Source organism: Rhopalosiphum maidis, chromosome 3, assembly GCF_003676215.2.
Source record: "Rhopalosiphum maidis isolate BTI-1 chromosome 3, ASM367621v3, whole genome shotgun sequence".
NCBI classification, from domain to species: domain Eukaryota; kingdom Metazoa; phylum Arthropoda; class Insecta; order Hemiptera; family Aphididae; genus Rhopalosiphum; species Rhopalosiphum maidis.
In genome coordinates, this window is record NC_040879.1 from 22,936,128 (window position 1) to 22,953,040 (window position 16,913).

Genomic DNA, 16,913 nt, shown 5'->3' on the forward strand with positions numbered 1-16,913 from the left:
TATAATGTAAGCATTTTTACAATAGGTATATTGTTTACAATTCTGTACATTTATATATATACATATAATATATTGTGTATGTAAAGACATATAATATATATATATTTATATAATTAAAAGATTTTAAACCATAATTACATAACCTGTATAATATTAAAATGTAGTAGTTTAATGTAGGTAAACAAAATACCTAAAAATGTTAAAATGGCTCGAATATCATAACGTATTAGTCGTGATGTAACACCATACATAGTATGTATAATAAAGAACAATTTTTTAAAAATTATTATTATTATCAGTTCTGTAGGACTAAAATTTGTTTCAATTTATAGTTATAATTATTTATTTTAAAAATAACAAATACCTATTGCTTTACGCCAAGTGCTGATGATACTGTCGTATGTATTGTATTATATAAATACAAAAAAAAATATTGAATATTATGTTAAATGAAATGCTTATACAAATTTTAGTAACCGTTTTCATTCTTGATTATGTAAAAAGAAAAATCATCAATCAATTGTTGTACATTTATTGTTTAGCCCTAATAAAAATGTATAAAAAATAAATAAAATAAATAATAAAAAATTAATTGATTGATAATTGTACACAAAAAAAATCTTTTAGTAGGTGCATTTACTTTGTTAAAAGTATTCGATGATTTAAAATGTTACATCCATAGACTTTTTTTAAATAGTATCTTCTAAAGACTAGAGGATACTACTACAAAAAGTTTATTATTATAATAATCTAGAATCTAGACAATAATAATACTATAATGGTACTTTGTATAAACATAATTTCATCATAAACATTACGATGAAAATGCAGTATTCCGAGATTCGGCCAATCCTCTCCGTGTTACTCTCAGGATCTGTGATATATTTGGCCTGAACTTGTGGTCAACTATTATGCAGCTATCTATGAATTTTGTAATCTGCATATGTGTAAAATATAAAACTATTCATAATCATGTGGTCATCAGTTTCTAATTTATATGGTATTTAATATTCAAAAATGAAACACACTTCATAAACAATATTAATTTATCAATTTTATTATATTTAGTTATGTTCTGTGGTACTAATAAAAATATAATTTATGTGTAAAAATTAAATCTTTGAAAATTGTATTCAAATAGTTGATTTATATACAATCTTGTGATTTAGTAAAAATTAAGCCATATTTTTTTTTTCATAATATTTGTTTTCGCTACCATGAGTTAGTGCATCTAAAATTTAGACCTTTAAATATTTTATTCAAGTCTTCTAAAATAGATTTTGAAGTTACTAAATATTTTGCTAAAAAAATTGGTATACATTTATTAACACTTATATTTATGAGCGACAAACACTTGAATGCAGATTTTTTTTACAATTTAGTACCCAGAATGTAATTAGTTCATTTAGTTCCAGTGGATATAAATAACAAATTATTAGAAAATATATAAAACCTTAATAGAATATTTGTATACTCATTTTAATCAATAATTATTTGTTTTTAATTAAAGCAATTATAATTATTATTATTTTTTAAATTTTCCTCTATTAATATATTTTATTAGAAATTAGTTAAAAAGGAAAATCCAGCAATGGTACTTATGTCTTTTAATATGATTTTTAATATTACTAAGAGGTCGCCATACCCGCATGTGTTGTATCTGTCTTACTAACGTATATTATAACAAATTTTTATTCAGCAGAATACATTTTGTGAGTTCAGCTTTAATATTAGAATAAATTTGCCTATTACCAAATTTAAAGGTAAGAATATTATCTAGACAATGAAATATGCATTTATTGATATTATTATTTTAAGTTAAGTTATAGCTATGTAAAATATTACAACTTTAAAATGTTCATAACTCACTTTAAGACAACACATGCGGGTATGTCGTCATCTTAATTCTTATTTTAATATGACTGAAATGTTAAACTGAAAAACTAAAAAAAATATCGCTTATGTAGATTTTAAGATTGCTTAGAATAATTTAGATTATTGTAAATATTTACATATCGGCAGTAAGATAGCCATTAGGTATAACAATATACAATATTAAACACGTAAATACTGACCTTAATTGAATAGATGTCTGAAGGTATGGGTGGGTAAAATCCATTTATTATTCTTTTGGTCATCAAGTTCATGTCTAAAGTATTCAAATGAAATGGTGCCTGAAGTGCTACCAACTAAAACAATTTTAAAAGAAACCAAATGAATTAAATAGTACTGAGTAATAATATACAGTTGATAAAATATTTTGATTTTTAACTTTGAGGGTGGTTTAGGATAACAAATTGAATTTAGTTTGTACTTTAGAGAAGCTAAAATTAAATATTCCCAGTAAATTGTTTTATAAATGGGGAAAAAATGGTACCTATATAAGTATGTACCGCTCTGCTATACATTGGGTGTTTAGTGGTTCACTATTATAAGTGTGTTAAATTTGAATTTAATGATGCATCATGAACTAATTGCGCTCCTTATATTTTAAAGTTACTGACCAATAGCACTGGTATTCCAATTTGCCTACTTTTAGATTTGACTACTGGTTATAATATAACAATATCGAGTATTTTATGAAACATTATTACGCACATTTGATAACGCAAGTAAAGTGACTCGATAAATGTGAAAAAAAAATTATCTATTTATTATATTATATATTATGCTCCCAAAAAAACAATTTATTCTGAGTTAGTGTATTGATTTATTATATAACCATAACTAACTAATAAGTTTCCTTAAGTATTGGCTTATTGTAAAATGTTTTAAGCACAATAATTTGTCTATCGACCCTAAATATATAGAACGCAATTGGTGTATAAAAAAGTAATTTGAAGCACAATTAGTAAATACTACTGGTATATGGCAGTTTGCCATATCATCGTACACGAAAAACGGTTCTGATCGGAAACGGTCTATCAGCATATGTCCTATATCATCAAGTGATATGCCTAGCTATTAGTCATTAATTTTACTTTTAGTATTATAGTATATAGGTTGATATAGTTATTACTTATTTAAAATTAAAATTAAATAAAATATAACAAAATAATTAACAATGTTATTAATTGTTTAATTTAGTCATTTTTACAAATTATTGTTCAAACTTGAATTTCAAATACTTATGAAAAAAAAATGTGCTTGGTGTATTTTTAATATTTTTATATATAAATATATAAGAACAACTTATATCTTGTACTACATTTTCAAGAATTTTGACCCAGCGAATCATGTTTTATTGATATTTATCGAAAAACAAAAATTTAATTCGCTATACCTTAGATGTAGTCCAAGAGTAAAAATATTTTAAAAATTTGATCGTGAAATGAAAATAATAATATAAATATTTAGTAAAAATTTAAAGTTTAATGATGTACATATTATTAAACTGTTTAGTGATATAATATGGTTATTTTATTTTACTTATAAAGTTAAACAGTTACAACGATTTGTTCACATTGATAATTTACACATTTTTATACGACACCCGCGATGGAGTACAGAAAAGCCAACATTTTAATAGAGTTACAAAGTTTAAAATAGTTGCATATTTGTACTTCGTAAGTAAATATATAACTTGTGAATTGTGATTATTTGATTTTCTATTACTACTGACGAGTGATGAATAGATGATATATTTTAGATTTTTAACGAAACAATATCTGTATTGATATTAAAACGATGTGCATATATATATAAATGTCTGCGAAGATGATAAATTGATTAGTAGTGATTTCTAAGTTTTATCTAGATTGTACAATGATATGGTCAAGATTAAAAATTCCTAATAATTTTTAAAGTATTCAGGAAAAACAAACAAGGATTAAGGAATAACTGGAATTTTTAAGCAAAACTATAGTTTTTAACAAAATCAATTTTATTTTTTGGTTTACTTACCTTAAAACAATTAACCTAAAATACTTAAAATGTTCACAAAATATTTATGTTTGTATTTCCTACACATAGTAGAACATATTACTATACATAATTAACATTTCTAAACATTGTGACTTTTTTGATCTATTTATAGACATTTTCATTTATTTTAATTTTTTCCATGTATATAAATAAAGATGAACAATTTTTTACTTGTTCAAAATTTTTAAAAATTGAACATAAGTTCTCAAATAAGTTGTTCTCATATCATATCTGTATAAAAATACTTCAATACATAGTCATAATTATTTTTTAAATGCATTGTTAGCATAATCAAACACGTAATACGTAAATAAAGTCAACCATGTCACATAATACGTTTTGTATTCTTACTATATTTTAGTTATTCTTTCCTATAGAAAAAATAATGGGATTAATAATAATTTATCATGGATAATGAATTTTAAATATGTTCATTAAAAAAAAAAACGCTATACCTACAGTTATCTAGGTATAATTTTAAAATATTAAATGTGCTTACTATAAAGTAACAAATGCTTACTTAATACTTATTTTGCTTACATTTGATTTTTAAGAACTATTTTTTTGACCAGTTTATTTTGAACTTTAAGTTTTTAGGACTCTAGCCCTTGTAACTTAAATCTAGGTTTTGCCTAACTGTCCAAGCACCCCAGACCTAATACATTAATTAAACTTATTTTAATAATAAAAAGCTCAGTTTTAGCCTTAATAAGTAGCTACAAACAATGTTACCTTCAAAGTTATAAATTCCACTATAATTGCTAATATAAGTGTTATCTAGTTGTGTAGTGTTTAAAATTCTAAACCATTGATATAGCTCCGGTAATAATTATTATTACATTTTATTATGCTATAAATTATTATAGTGCCGCATACCTCATATATGACACAAGCCATTGACCATACATCGCTATCAAAGTAATACTTTTGGTGTAACATCCTCTCGGGGCTCATGTATAGCGGAGAGCCCAGCACCGATCGACAAGTCATGTCTTGACCGTTCGTTATGTCTTTGCTAAATCCAAAGTCACCAAGCTTAATTTTCACTCCTTTCCACCGCTCATAAAGCGAGTTCTTTTCTTCTTTTAATCCGTATATAAAAATATTGGCCGGTTTGATGTCTGCACACAAATAATATAGCATGGTTTTTATTATATAATATATACAATTATTATGAATGGTATCTTATATTAAAAATAATAACAATAATAATAATAATAATGATATTTAATGGCAATAAGAAAATCCACAGATTGAAAAAAATACTATATAATATACAATAATTTGAATTTTTAATAATAATTATGACTTTTTTTATGAATTAGAAAAATGTTTATGTTTATAAAACTACTCAATAACTATTAAATTATTTAAATTATTATAAAAATAACTACATTTATTTTAATTAAAATTACGGTCAATATTATTAAGGAAATATATTTATAGATTAAAAGCTAGTATAATATTAAATTAATACAAACATAATTTATATTTTGAATTTAAGTATAGTAAGAGTGTTAAGACAACGGGTAACATACTAATACGGCGTGTTGCGTGTGTACTAGTGGAGTGAATAATGTTTTCATTTTACTTAATTTATTTTGGATTTAGTGGGACTATAAATATTTATTTAAAAGACTTAGTTGATATGAATAATTGTAAAAGAATTTAATTTAAAATAAAATTATTTATCAATATGAGAAATCTAAAAAAAATTGTATCTATATTGGAGGACGTTCCGCTGGTGTACGACTTGAAGACATCAATCGTGTACACAAATACACGATTGTAGGCGAATACCGTTCACCTGCGCATTGCCACGGCCTATTTGTGTGTAGGTATAATAATTATGTTAAAACTAAAAATAATAATCGAATTCAAGTAGTATAGAGGTATACATAATTCCTACAATTCTATCCCGTGTCAGTGCATGTGTCCAATATTTAACATGTAAGTAGTACTAATTATATTATGTTAATTAAACAATTTTATTTCTTAATTAATATCATCCACTGTTTATTATTAATTCATCATGTCCAGTAAACAAAATAAGTGGTTATCAAAAAGTTATTATTATTAGACAAATTAAAACCTTAAAAGTGCTACGAAAGGCTAAAGGTATAAGTAATAGATATACCAAAATGTATGGTTTTTTTCAAATCAATGGAAACGAAAACTGAACAGTTACTGAAGTTGACTAAACGGTTAAACAATAAGTCCGTAAAATTGTATAAATTACAGAAGTTTAATTATAATATGAAATTAATTATATACTTATTCCTTTCCAATATTCACGCATTATGTGAAATATTTTAATATTGTAAATAGGAAATAATACCTACTTACACAGTTGCGTAATTACGGGATGATAATATATAGCAATGCCCCGAGGCCCCTATGGCTTTTCGTTACCCTCCTCGGTATAGTAACAATCGTTAATATAATTCCTACATATAAAAATTTGAATTTTATTTTAATCTAAGGGTATGGTCCGGGCTGGATTTTTATATTATTAATCGAAATAATTGTAGTTGTAGATTTTTATTATAGGCTACATATATTTAAAAAGTTTGCAAACACTAGGTAATTATTGTTTACATATTTTAATACCTGTATATAGCAGTAACAGATAACACTATTCGTGAGCTTGAAATCAAAAAGATGCATATTAAACTTTATTTTATCTGTAGATACTACTATACTAGATATACTAATACTGTAAGACTGGTACGTATATATAATGTACAATTTTATAAATTAAATAAACTATAATAATAAAAACAAATTTTATTTTTATTATTATCATTGTTTAAAAATTGAAAAATGTTGGTAGCATAAATTATATAGATGATGGTCAACACTCAACACTTGAATACTGCCCCTAAGACTTCAATGTATTTAAAACTAAAAAATATTTAATTTTTCGTAAAATGAATTTATATAAATTGACTTGTATTATTTATGTATTTTTAATTTTTAATTTTTAATTTTTGTATTTTATTAATAAGTATGTATAAGATAAAAAAATAGAAAACATTGTTGTAATGAAGCCAAAAATAATTACCCTTCTTCCTAGGACGCTGCTATAACAATGAGTTTATATTATTAGTTTTATTTTAGCGTCTACCTGCAGACCTGCAGTATATTAGTTTACAAATACAAGTGCCTTAATGAAATGGTTTTTAAAATATTTTATATTATACCTCGGTGCATGATTCTTGATTTATGCATGTGATAAAGTGCACTGGATAATTGGACAGCACAGGACCAAATGATGGATTCTTTAATGAGACTAAACTTATCGTAATGTTCATGAATGATCCGTCTTAAATCTCCACCAGTAGCAAGCTCCAAGCCAATTTTCAATTCAAAATCCGAAAAATCCCACCACAAACATCGAATTATATTTGAATGATTTAGTTTCTATTAATAACATAAATAAAAATAATAATAGGTATATTTAAAGATTTTACATACTAAAAAAATGTTTCTGTTATTTTTTTTAGTTTAATACTAACTACATTATGACTTAAGCCGCTTATGATTTTTGTTACTCTGTTTTATAATTATTTATGTAAATAATTTTGTAAAAAAATTAATAGTTAAATTTCATGAAATACCTAGGAATCAAAAATAGTGACGTTGATGCGTTAGAATTAAAATTTTTTAACTATGAAGTTAAAATATTTTTTATTATAATATAACCATACATAGCTTCTATCTGGTATTCTGGTTAATAGGTAGGTAATATATATTATATTCATAATACATACACTATACAGATAGACTTGGAGGACGTGTACACACTCGACGCCCCTACGTGTACAGGTATACAGGTACTATATAAGGAATATAAAGATACATTTTGTGAGATAAGGTACACAATAAATACATGAATGTAAAACAATTATTATTTATAAATTTTATAAAAAAAAAACTTAGATGTAATTACTGCTTCAATTTGCAAAATAATGAAAGTATATTATTGTTTTTCATTTATGTGGATAGATATGTAACATTATTTAGAAAACTTTTTTAGTACGTGTATAAATTAATAATTTTTAAAAGTATTTTATCAAAATGTGTTCAAAATAAATATTAATGTTCATATACAACTGTACAATATGTTTTATTAAGAATGTCGGATTTAATCTTGTAATTACTTTATTAAAAAGAATTATATAGAACAGAAAAAATATATTCATATTATGAACGAGTACATTCTCTGATACGAATCATTTACACGAGTGGATGGAGTAAAACATCTGGTACGTCAGCTAGTTATAGTCCAGGTCATAAAATAGCTCATTTGCTGATATACATATCCAGGTTTAGTTCACTAATGAAGTGAAGAATTTTTTCCTTAAGTTCTTCAATGGTTAGTGATTTGTTTTCATAGCCATGAGCTTTGACGTAACTACAAAAAAAGAAATCTAGTAGTCAGTGCTCGAATTGGGAAAAAAATAAGTTGAGGAACTTAATCCAACGATTTTAAAACTGCGTTCCAAATTACAATTATACTTAATACGGGCCTGCGGGTGGCTTCATTACCCACACCACCTCACCAACCATACTTATATTATGAATACTACTTTTCAGCTACACAGATATTTAAATTCTAAATACAATATATCATATATGTTGATAGAATACCCACGGCCTACATGTTAACTAGAAAATAAAAAAATAATAATAATCAACATACATAATTTATTCAATATAATACTAAATAGATAACAAAATTAATAATCATTGTTATTAAAAATCGTAAAATTCGTTATATTGGTAATTAACGTAAATTGAAATTCTCAATTTAATAACAATTTTTTGAACATAAGTTGTGAAAAAAAATATTTGGAATAGGTACGCAAAAAAAAATAAAAAATAGTAAAGGAGCTCCATCCTCTTGAGCACCTCCCCCCCACCCCGTTCGATGTAGTTAGATCAAGGAGGGCAGTTTTGGTCATAATTTAGTGAAAGAAGTCAGCCCTCAAATTGTTCACACAATAACATGGATAACCAGAACGGAAACTTTCTAATGTTTATCGGAGAATGATTACTATATGTTTATATTATTCTTTTATTTAAAACAATTGTTTTAATAAATTAATAACGAAATTAAAGCCAGCGTTCTAAATGAAACACCCTATAGAATATAGATATTATCGAGGATACTATCATACATAATTTATAAGCCTAAAGCTTAATAATCATAGGCGTGCGCACGGGGAGTTTCGGGTGTGCCTGGGCACCCCCCAACATGTTAAGTCCTATAAGGCTACAGCATATATATGGGTCCGTATTTTAACTAATGTTACTAGAATAAAAATGATATTTTTTCTAAAATATGTTGTACAAAATTATGTTTTGGGATAACAAAAAACAATACAACTTAGAAAATATTTTAAATTTGCTTATCATGATTATAACAGCTAGATTTTATTGACTACAAAAGTAAAAATAATAAATAAAATATATTGCAATTATCTTGAAAATAGATTAGATTAGATCCAACTATCTAATAAAATATTATATAACTTGGTACTAGTAATAGTAGCAATACTACTGATTAATATGTGATATAATGTAAGTAATGTTTATTCGTGCATTATAATTTATTAAAATATGTACATGTCTTGTTAAGAGAGGGCCCAAATTAAGAAAAGGGACTGAAAAAATTGTAGGCACCCCCCGAAATTCAGGTCTGCGCACGCCTATGCTAATAATGTATCTAAAAGCATAACATCGAGTATTTTTTAACAACGTATCAGTATAATATGCTATATACCATCACGATTTATCACATTATTATTTATTTTGACGCAAGACATGCAGGGGCGGACTGGGTGTCAAGGGGCCTGAGAGGTTAATCAGCAATTAGGGCCCAGGATTTAGCTTATACTTAAATGGATATACATATATTTAATCAGAAATATTATATTTATATTTTATTTTAGGTGTAAATGTTTTTAGTCAATAGCTATATCAATTCAACTTTTTTACACTTTTATGTTTTAAAAAATTATACAGAGAACATTCTATTTAAAATACAAACTTAAATTTAACTTCAAATTTTAAAAAACATGACATGATCGAGGACTCGGGAGGCGATTGCCCCCTCGCCTCCCTGGTCAGTCCGCCCCTGAACACATGCGACTTTTCAACGCGAGTAAATTTAATGCAACTACATTAATTCAACGCATGTAAATTCGATGCATAAAATCAAAATAACTATTTTAATTCTTATAAGATTAAAAATACAAAATTATTATTAATGCACATGTATATAATAATGTCCTATCAAAAAATATTAAATTAAAAATACAAAAATAATATACTTATATAACCCACCTGTAAAGAAGTTTATCTCAATATACGTTATCTTATTATAACTGTTGTGGTATATTCTTTCATTTTATTGATAGTTTTTTAAATTTAATATTTGTTTTAGCCTTTACTTTACTTTTCTCCACTTTTTCGTCTTGTTTGTAATGAAATCCACTAAAAATAAATAGACCTTGTTTACATTTAATATACTTCGATGGAATTTTTATTCGTTAGCTTTATAAGTCTCTTGGTGAATATTATTCAGTATGGTATACTACTATACTATGTCATGTTATATTACTTGTAATAAAGATGACAATATTGTGAAATGCGTATTATGATGTTTCTGATAAACATTTTACGATACAAACGGCAATAAAGATAAACGTGATGTAATCGGAATTTTCCAACGTTATATATTTATATTATAAATAATATTAATATAAATATATAACACAAAACTAAAAAATACGCCAAATTGACATGACGTGTCGAAATGTAGCTGCGTCGAAATGACCGCGTCCATCCATTTGACAAGCATATTAATCTGTAACTAAATTTTTTTCCATTAGATTACATCCTGGGATTTTTTTCCGATCACCTCCTGAACATTTAATTTCTGTATTTTCATGACATTTTTCAGAATATTGATGCACTGTTAAGCTGAATTCCCACGTATAATTTACAAGTACTCGAATTGAATATACAAGTATGATGTTATTACTAATTACTTATTTGTATAGGTATTAGTGTTCTGACGACTGGCATTTCTTATATGATGGAGGTAATTCTTTTGACAACACACTAGACTCCTTAGTATAATTCAATTGTTTTTCGTTAATATATAATATTAAGTAACTCAATTACATAGGTACCTTTAGTTAAACCTCGATATTAATTATATTATATTATATTCATAAATAAAGAATTCATAGTATAAATAAATAATTATCTAACTAAACAATCACTTTTTATTTTAAAGCTACTAAAATAAATTCTCTTGATTGAACAAAAAAAATCATGAATATTATTTAAATCAAATAAATTATTTTATGCATGAATCAGTATTAATTAATTAATTAAAGTGGGCGTGTATGACGTATGAATTCGTACATTTTTTTGAAGCAATTTTAGTAATTTTTAATAAGTTAGGTTTAAACTGTTTTTTAAATATTAATTATTTGTGTCAAATACAGTCGTCCAAAAATTTGAAAGCTGATATTCAAATTTCACGATGAAGTGAAATAAAAACCGAAAAACAAATATAAAATTACATTTGTAAAAAATAAAAATTAATAATAATGAGTTTAATACATAATATCTTAATAGATCATTATTAAAAAAAATCTAACTTATTTTACATTTGTATACTTTAATTTATAATTATTCTTATATTATTATTAAACTTGACTTAAGTACCTATACACGACATCTAAATTTAAAAAATATATATGAGAATAAAAGTTATTACATATTACACAGTTGATACCAACTTAATTACATTTACTACATTGTATTGTCTGTTGTTTCTGTTGCACTCTGCTGCACCCAGAGTGTATATAAACTCATTAAGCAAGGCTCAGAAGTTCTAGCAAATACATATTTTTCTTGGTTTATCCTAGAACATCCAAAGTGAAATATAAATATGTTTCACACTTCTCCAATGTCATACACGAAATTTAATTTTGTTATTTTTTGCATATTTACTGGTTTTATTACTATTTTGCTAATTTAGGGATTATAGTGCTATTTTTTGGGTATAATTTCACATATTTTCGAAAATATAAGAAAACATTTAATAATTCAGTGTAATTTCTAAGGTAACTATATAAAATAATTTAATTATAAGTAAACTTTTACAAATATATTTAAATAATTTAACAATTTTGCTAACAGTTTATAATTCAACCGATCCAGACAGTCCCTAACATCTTTGAGCCCAAAAATTTATAAAATTATATTTATTTTTTTTCTAATAAATTTATAATATTTTCAAGTTAAATGCATATTTTTTGATTTTTTGTGCTACTTATAGCGCATATTTTATAGTTTTTAAGTTCATATTTAAAAGCTAAAAAGTGACATTTTTAGTGCTATAACTTCCGAGCCCTGCTCATTAGTCAGTATAGATTAATTTACGCAGTCACTTCCAGGCGTTACAAAGTGTTAGTCTGAAAATATCGTACCCAGGTCCCAGACACCTAGTTATAGAATATTGATTGAAATTTGAAGTATTCAAATATTATTAGTTATTACGTATCAGTGTTTTCATTCAATTCGACGTCGATATAGCCATCACGCAATAAGACTGCCAAACATTTTATTGTCATAGCACATCCACTCGGTCTATATCAACTTATTATTATATTAAACGTGAGACGTGTATAATTAAAACATTATGTCAATAGATGTATATTTTTAGAAAAAAAAATGCCAAATTAAAAATAAATAACTTATAAGTACCTTTTGTGAAATGCAGTCTGTTAATGTATGTCAGAGTAAATATTGTGTATTCTTGTTTTAATTTTTCTAAATCGTAGTGATTCCTATTTAATTAGTCATTATAATATTTACCAACGGAAATTGTTATTATTGCTGATATACATAATTATCCGACTAAGGGCCGGTTCTACCACCTATAGATAACTCATAGTTAAACTTATCCACAGGATAAATTGACTTATACCACTCTACAATGTCTAGATATCCCAGAAGCTGTTGGTAAAATTATTGGTAACTTGTCAAACAGTTTTACTACTGAATAAGTATGTTATCTGGAGGATAACCCATGTTTATATCGGATAAAGTATAAGTGTCAAAGTGTAGATGACAGCTGTATTACCTTTATGGCTATATATATTTTTTAAGTAAAGATACGTATACTTAAATAATAATTATATTTATTTACTGTTTCTTATTTCTACAATTTATAAATGTTATTGCCTATTTTTCTATACATAAATTTAATATCATAAATTTGTACTAACAAAAGTTGGTTATTGATCATAACAAAAACATTTACTTATTAGTTATTACTCGTCTAGTTAGTAAATTGCATTTGTTAGGTATGTGGTTATGTCTGTTACACCCTATATAGGTTTATTTAAGTCCTCAAATTTGGGCTTAAATTTGATTTTAATTTTAAAGGGCATTGAGTAAAAGAGAAAAATTTGTCTAAAAAAACAAACGTTGGTATGCTTGTTATTGTAAAAAAAATTAATTAAACAAACAATAAAATATAAAAACAATTTAATTCCTGCATTTTGAGAAACTTGCTGCTGTCATGCGGGTACACAAAAAGATTATATAGATATTAGGTACCTATGTAGTATAATTAGACTTTTACGTCTATAGTGCTATACACTGTACACAACACCACGAACACGCATAAGCATAATGACGTCTAAACACTCTAAACGCATGTGTCAATATATTATAATATATAGGTAAGTATTAAGTATTTTATTACCATGTATATTAATAAATTATTATATTGGTGAACATAACATTATTGCACCGACCTTCAGGTTGCTGATTTCGTTAACGCAATCCTGTACGGTTTTGAGGTCATTGACTATGTTCCGCAAGTGTACGATCTTCAGGGCTATGTGCTCGTTGTCCGGTTCCACCAGCGCTTTGTACACCGTGCTGAACGTCCCTTTGCCCAACACCCGGTCGAAAATCACTCGTCTGGACGACTGTCGTTCAAGCTCGCTCATGATATACGGTAATTAAAAAATAATAAAAACCGTAACGTAAATAATATTGTTGTAAACGGCGATAATAACAAAACCATTAAAACACAACTCGCGCGCACGTCTCTCTCGAGAATCGCGGCGGTCGACTGGTGACAATAATAATATTGTCCGATTGTCCAGGCCAAAACGTTGATAAGTACACGACTGTGAACGCCGCGAAGCGAAATTATGTGTACCGATAACCCGACCCGCAATACCGCACGTATACTAATCGCACGATACGCGACTACATATTTTTCATGCCGCCGCAATGTCAATATATATAATATGTATATGTACCATATAAATATAATAATAATAAATAATAATGAAATAATTATCGTTTATATAGCGTTCGTCATATCGTTAGGTATGTTTTATAACGTCGCAGTACGGCAGCAACTGCTGTAGTCGTAACCCGTACGTACCTGGTACCAGTGGTACCTAACCCGCGTATTTTTAATATTTTAATATAGCAAGTACCCCCCCCCCACACGCCGCCGACGGCTGGAAAATAATAATAATGTAGACGTAAATAAATATTGTGACCGCCGTCAATAAACACGAGTAGGTACACGACCGACATTAAATCCATCCACCCGGTATTTTACTTCTACATTATTTACACCGTATGATGGTGTATATATAGTCGCTGTGTCACAGACGACATTGCATTGGCACAAAAGTTCATTAGTTTACCGCAAACTGACAAGGGACGCTATTCCTAATGAATGGGAACTTAAAATATTTCAGAAATTGTATAAAACGGTTCTGAAATTTATAACATAAAAAATTAAACATGCCTTTTTATACCGTACGAGATGCCAGACGGGTTTGTCTCAGAGAGACTACGTATAAGAGACTGTGTTATACTGTTATACATCACATATATTATGTTTATAAATATTGAATATATAGGTTATTATATTATCGGGGCTATTGTTTCAGAGTTTTCAACTGTATCGGGGCACTTTATAAAATAGGTACTCTCTAATTAAAAAAAAAAAAAATGGTGAAAATTAGGTAATCACTGTGCTGTAAAGTAGGCGTTGGGTGTATAGTACCTTGCATTCATTGATTAATTTACTGTATAAATCATTGCACACGATACACGAATAACGATTCTAAGCGAAAACATTCTGTTATTTGTTATTACCAAGTATATTTTATTATATATTTATATTGTTATTATAGTAATTTATTTAACAATTAATAACTGTAATACAGTAGGATTAGTTAATTTTTCCCGAAATCATTGCATTTATTCTGTAATCACTAATCAGGTATTATAACCATACCATAATTGAATCAATACCACCTTTGAGTTTTGACTATACTGTAAAACGATGTGAATATGTACAAAAATGTTATACATTAATCGCTGGAGAAAAAGGATAAGTCTACTTTTTATAATTTTTCCAGAAGAGATAAAAAACAAAGTATGGACACGACCCTTTTCTGTTGTAAACTGTTAATTCCGAACGGTATTTTCAGATGTTCGGACAGTCGGATTTGTCTCCTTATTTTTGCAGTAAACAATGTATTTATGTGTGTTTAGTGCAAAATGATAATAAAATAAAAATGAATAGACTTGTCCTCTTTCTGCAGTTAACGATTTACGTGGTATAAATATATGATATTTTAAAATTAATATTTAATTTTCATTTTGAAAATGTCATTTCGTATAGTAAAATTCATAATGTACCTACGTAAATTCCTGCGAATGATGTTTTCAAATTATAACAAACAAACATCGTTATTCTTAATTTAAAATATGTAATGACATCCAAATATTAACTTCAAATATTTTAAATACAAATTTTCGAATTTTATTAAAATCTTAACTTCAAATGCTTAAAAAGTAATTAAGCATAATATTTTTGAATAAAAACTCACAAGAACCTTTATAATATCTACATTTTCATGCTTTTTAATATAGCAAAAAAATTAATATCGACAATAATTGAAAACGTTTATAAATAGCTCAAAAAAATCAAAATTATTATGAAAGTTTTTTATTTTTATAGAAAATGATAATATACATGGTAATAATTTCAAGTATTTACGATTATTTGTTTTTCAATTACAAGTACAACAACGTGTCGTGTCGACAAATCAAAAATTGTTCAAAGTTAAGTAGTTATTAGTTTATTATTATTTATAATTGACTATTGTACTGGCAAATAATAAATATCTAATATCGTAAAAATTTGAACTTCAAACGCTGACTCTGATAAACTTTTTCAAACTATAAATAGCTCAAACAGAGAAAATATTTTGATATTTTTTTGTTAATAAAATTACTGATACGACCATTTAGTGAAAAATATATATATATATATATGCCCTACGGCTATTTTTTTTGAATTTATGAGAAGTAGAAAATAGTTTAATAAGAAATCATTATTTATTATCCATTTTTGTAAACTATAAATTTCAGACTATCAAAACAAAGAAAAAATAAGATAAATATAATATCTATAATTTGTAGAATAAAATATAATTTCAATTTTTTTTTTTTTTTGAACAATAAGAACATAACTTATAATTAATATTAAAATTTCTAACATATAAAAAAAAATTATGAATTTCTAAGTAGGTAATATAAAATAATTTGAAAATTGTCAAAACTACGAATTTCAAAATTAATCTTAATTTAAACGCTAATAAAAATATATTGAGACTGTATTCTAGATATTTTTTAATTTGTAAATGAAACACTTATAGGAATTTTCAACATTTTTGTTTTTTTCTTGTTATTTTGAAAAGGACGGGAAATTTTCAATGCTAACTCATAGTAAAAACTAGATTTAATTTATTACTTCACTATCTTCTAAGTTGAAAATTTAAGTATATTTTTTTCATTACTTATCGTGTATGCTATACATATTACATACACAAAAAACACATATAATTGTAAAATCT

At 26.0% G+C, this 16,913-nt stretch overlaps 1 protein-coding gene across 1 annotated transcript; it reads right to left on the reverse strand.

The window, feature by feature from the left end:
• Positions 1-88: 88 nt before the first annotated feature.
• Positions 89-13,970, reverse strand: LOC113556409 (serine/threonine-protein kinase nekl-3-like). Its single transcript, XM_026961332.1, has 5 exons — positions 13,773-13,970; positions 7,128-7,347; positions 4,801-5,045; positions 2,076-2,189; positions 89-937 (listed from the first exon to the last, which is right to left on the reverse strand). Exons 1-5 carry the CDS (start codon positions 13,968-13,970, stop codon positions 815-817), a joined length of 900 nt encoding a protein of 299 aa, XP_026817133.1. The 3' UTR covers positions 89-814.
• Positions 13,971-16,913: the final 2,943 nt, after the last annotated feature.